This window comes from Phytophthora cinnamomi, assembly GCF_018691715.1.
Source record: "Phytophthora cinnamomi strain GKB4 chromosome Unknown Contig38, whole genome shotgun sequence".
Taxonomy (NCBI): domain Eukaryota; phylum Oomycota; class Peronosporomycetes; order Peronosporales; family Peronosporaceae; genus Phytophthora; species Phytophthora cinnamomi.
Window position 1 is genome coordinate 1,440,759 of NW_027150971.1, and position 4,742 is coordinate 1,445,500.

General features: G+C 52.1%; 1 protein-coding gene across 1 annotated transcript; it reads right to left on the reverse strand.

Annotated features, from left to right (window-relative positions):
* Positions 1 to 617: 617 nt before the first annotated feature.
* Positions 618 to 851, reverse strand: IUM83_03394 (Metal Ion (Mn2 -iron) Transporter (Nramp) Family; the record flags this gene model as incomplete). The annotated part of the gene is made up of 1 exon (XM_067927393.1): positions 618 to 851. The coding sequence occupies one exon, from the start codon at positions 849 to 851 to the stop codon at positions 618 to 620; it is 234 nt and encodes a 77-aa protein (XP_067791927.1).
* Between the last annotated feature and the right edge of the window lie 3,891 nt (positions 852 to 4,742).

A 4,742-nucleotide genomic window follows, 5' to 3' on the forward strand; every position in this document is an offset into this window, starting at 1 on the left:
CGCCAGGTTGGCCCTTGAACACAAAGTGCAGCGGCAGAACCACACCAACCGCGCGGATATGCCAAACGGGCGCGCAAGATGGCCATCTGCAGTCGGAAGCGGTTGGTGCTCTGCAAAGGTATGCGCTCTGGTGGCATTTGTGGGAAATGGCCGAAGCCGTGAGCCCCCTCGTTCCGATTGGTTTCCTGCCAGTCAATTTTAGTAAATGAAAATCACAGACGAAGTCGGAAAGATCTGACCACTCTATTTTCTGAGCTGAACCCTGCTGCACGGTTTAACTTTCACATCCAGGGCAAAGTGGTGGGATATTTCCGAATATGTCGGTAGAACAAAGCCTCTTTGGGGGGATAGACTACCACTAGGTTTAGAAGTGACCCGTCGAGTTTGCCTGATGGGCAGTTTCGTCATAGAGATGGTGTCGTTATTGTAAGCGAGTACAGACAACGACGGATAAATCCGGGCGACACTAAAGTCCGGGTGAGACAAATCCCCATTCGATCCCCATACAAAATCTAACCCCATTTCTATCCAACGCAAAACTTAAATGAATTATTTTAGAGCCAATCAGATAGTTAAAAATAATGACTGGTGTGATGCAAAACTCCTTTGCCGACACATTAATTTGAGGTCAGTTGCGCAATGAAGTGCGTCGAGAAAGTGAAGGATACAAGGTACGGAGCCGCACAACTGGGCCAATTGGCCGTGGTGACCACCAGGCGGGAGGCCAGCACCTGGTAGAACCCTCCCAAGGACGTGCTGAGTAGAATCACGTAGAGCAGCTGGTGGCGCGCGTGGGCGCCCCTCTGCAGGTCAGCCTCGAGGTTCCTCGGGTCCAGGTAGGCCATGCTCATGAGTCACCCAGGGCCGGTGTAGGACCAGAGAACACGGACCAGCTGGAGCGCCGCCGTCTTGGGGACGTACAGGATGTACGCCCACTTCCGACACCTAGCAAAACCAATAACCTTAACAATTCGCTATCATCGTAAACAGGGATGTTTAGCGCACGTCCACCACTCGACGCAGTCTGGCTTCTGAGCGCCGTCGCCCGATATGTGGGGCGCTGGATGACGATCGAGAAGAAACGCTCGCTCATCGACAAGAGCGCGGCTGAGCCTGGCATGACACAGTCGGAGCTAGCGGTGTGGGCTGTAACGGGGTTACACACACAAGTGAAAATAGTCACGTGTGCATGACAACGGTCACAAGTGACAACTGTAACTTGTGCGTGACAATTGTTACTTATGGTTTTAACAGATAAGATATCTGTTAAAACTTTTAGATACTTCCTCACCTTGGTGTAAGTCACACCAATGGATGCATTGAAGTGGGCCACCACAATGAGTGGTCCACACCTACCCCAAGATCCTATTGGTAGAAAGAAGAAACTTTCTGCCAATTAGAGACGTGCATATTGGCGGGGCTCTGACAGCCAGCCGCTGTCAACCCCTTTCATAGATGATAAACAGTTTAAGCAGATTTAGGACGAAGATCAATTTACAAACAATACAGTTCTCATTTTACCTTAACATACCTATTTTGTTTCTTTATTTGATTTAAATTACTTACTTGTGGGGTCGAGTATAATTAATACAAAGTATTAATCAACCTAACGCTTCCCCATACACGTGGCGCCCGTGTAAGCTGTAGTAGTGAGCCGAGTAGGCCCACTACACCTGGTAGCACTTTGTAGTCCGTCCAACGACCGACTGCTTGACGTTTGTACGAGGTATACGAACGCGGAGCCGAGAACCCCATGAGCACGGAGGTACACATGGAGAGCTCCAATACGCCAGCAACGCATGTTGCACGCACGGACTGCCCCCACCTGTCGGATCCAGAGTGGGAGGCCCTCTAACGACTGCCAACAGTCATTGGGGAGGCGGCGGTAGCTACGATGCTGCGTACGCTATCGCCGACGGAGCAAAACGGTGTTGCTCTGGGGTTCATAATGAAGGAACAGCGTGATGCTGTCTCCTCAGCGACGGTTCCGTCGGGGACGACAACGCGTGCTGAATCATTGAAATTGAGCGTAAGCAATTACGTGGGAAGAGAGGGCAAGCCTCTCCTCCGGTGGCTTGTCGAGCTCGACACAGCCATAGCGGCTCGACGCATCGTCGACCCGCTGTCGAAGGTCGCGTTCGCCATGTCATGTTTTAGCGGACGAGCGAGGGGTTGGGCGTATGGACGCCGACTCTCCACGTACGAGATATTCAAGGAGGAGCTCAGACAAGCGTCTGAGGCTCCGCAAATTGAATTCCGGTCGAGGGTGGAATTCCTCGACCTGCAGCAGGGCAAGCATGACGTCCATGCTTACGCACAGCGTGCGCGGTACTTGGTCTCGTATATCGTGACCAACCCGATAGACGAGGCGACTAAAGTCGTCACGTTCATGAAGGGACTGAGAGATGGGCCGTGAAGACTTATCTCTTCCGAGAGGACCCGAGTACTCTCGAAGCTGCGATTACTCTCGCAATGCAAGAAGCGTTTAGCGTGGGGCAGGTTAAACTGCATGCGAACGTGCCGAGGTCGCACACGCGCCTGGTAGTGAGCACGGGAGGTCTGGAACCAATTGACCTCTCGAATGTAACGGCTGCTGGCTACCAGCAGCACGGAAGTAATGTGCGATGCTTCCGTTGCGGAAGGATCGGTCACTTTGCCAGGGAGTGCGCAACTCCCATGCCCCCTGGAGGTGGCCGTTGTGGCGATGCCAGGCATCGCCGCGGACTAACAAAAAAACGCGAATATCCAGTAGGCGCGGGACGCCCTACTGGTAATGCAGTCACGCGTGCCGACATCGGGCACGCGACACTGAGAACTGCAGCCCTCAGTGAGACTAGCTCTCGCTGCAAGAAACAAGATGACAGGCCGAACCTAGTCATCTTGAAGGTTTACTCGAAGAGAGCGAGTGACTCTCTTCGAGCATTGGTAGATTCAGGCGCGTCGAACAACTTTGTTCGGCTATGGAGCCTGCCGAGACTTGACTTCGAGGAGGTAAATGTACCTCGAAGTCTTCTAGAAGTGCGACTGGCAACAGGTGCCATCGTGAAGACCGAGAAGCACGTCGTGAACGTGCGCTTCTCGTACAAACAACGAGTGTTTGTCGAACACTTTATCGTCCTGGACCTGGACGGCACGTTCGACGTTGTTATGGACATGCCGTGGCTTGAACGGCATGATCCGGTGATAGACTGGAAGAAACGCACGCTCCTGCGCTTCGGTCGCGACTGTGGGACAGAGAGCGATGGCCCTGTTACCGCAGCGCACGCACCAGCAGGTGCGCGCGGCTCACCAGTCGAGACAGCGCTTAACCCCTTAGTTCCCGGATTAGTTACGAGGTGTAAACTTTTTCCTGTCCCATATACTAACGTATAAGAATTTGTATGGGCCTTGCTGTCGCAGCAGCTATGCCACCGGGATAGTACAGGGTTTGTTGCGGATAAAGATTTGACAGATCCAACATAATAGGCTTTACGTAGGCTCAATTTTGGACGGCTGTGTCTCATATGATTGCAAAGCCAACATAATAACTGTCTTGGCTATCGGGTAGCCCCATTTCTGAAATGTTACACACGATTAGTGTGCTGACTTGAGATCTATAGCCCAATGAAAAGAAAGTAAAAAGAAGTTTCAATTGATTGCATCCTGGTCTGTACCGAATACCTAGACAGACAGTTCTTCATATCCGTGCTCACTACCATGCGCCGCATCCGAAATCGATCCTCCGTCGCCGCCACTCTCGTCCACCGCACTCTCCAAAGCTCGACGGCGACGTTTCTTTCCGGGGCGAGATGGTGGCGGGCGGTTACGAATTTTGTGCTCTTGCAGCAGGTGCCGTGGGATAGCGTCCCCATTGTCCCAGTCACCATGCCAGATGTGATAACATGTCTTCTCCTTCCCTCTCGCACTACATTGCAAAGGTATGTACTTCATATAGCATCAGTGTCAGAAGGTTGTCCAAAAAACTTTCACACAGACATAGAGTAACTCACCGTCGATTGCCCGTTGAGCATTCGGGACAGAAGTATTTCGTGTACTTCCTCGGTTGCGCCTTGAAGAGTGCACACACCTTACATGAGCGTTGGCGGCGCTTGAGGCCCTGGTCATTGTCGACAGTGTCGGAGTTCTCCTCCAGGCAGTGGCCGTCTGCTGAGTATGCAGCCTCCGCAACTGCAGATGTATTTCGCACTGGCGAACCTGTTGTCCTCTCCTGGGCGCAAGTTGCGTTCTACAAACAAACCCATCAACATAAGCAACAGTTATGTTGGAACAAGACAATCCACTAGCAGTCTGATGTTGTCTTTGTCAACATACTACGTACCTCAATTTCAGCGTACGCCTCCGGTGAATTTATCGCCAGCAGTTGCTCCAGCAGCGTCTCGAAGAAGGCGAAGTGCTTGGCAGGTCTCTTGTTGTTCACTTTTCGGTGATGCCGGAATACAATAAACGCATTCACCAGCGCCATGTCGAGTAGTCCTAGAAATAGCCCCTTGTAGTACTTGCGCGTCTTGTAGCACAGCTACACACTGTAGTTCTGCATCCGGAGCTGGTCGTGGATGTCAACACCGCCCATCCAGCGGTGGTAGTCACGAACCAACTCCGGAGCAGGAACACTCCGCATTTCTCCATCGACCCGGCGCACTAGAACAAATACAACACTCGGCATTAGCACTACTATGAAAATAAGCAAACCTCGTATGATGTACTTACTCACGGTTCCTGTCTTTCGACTGCCTCCACTCGAC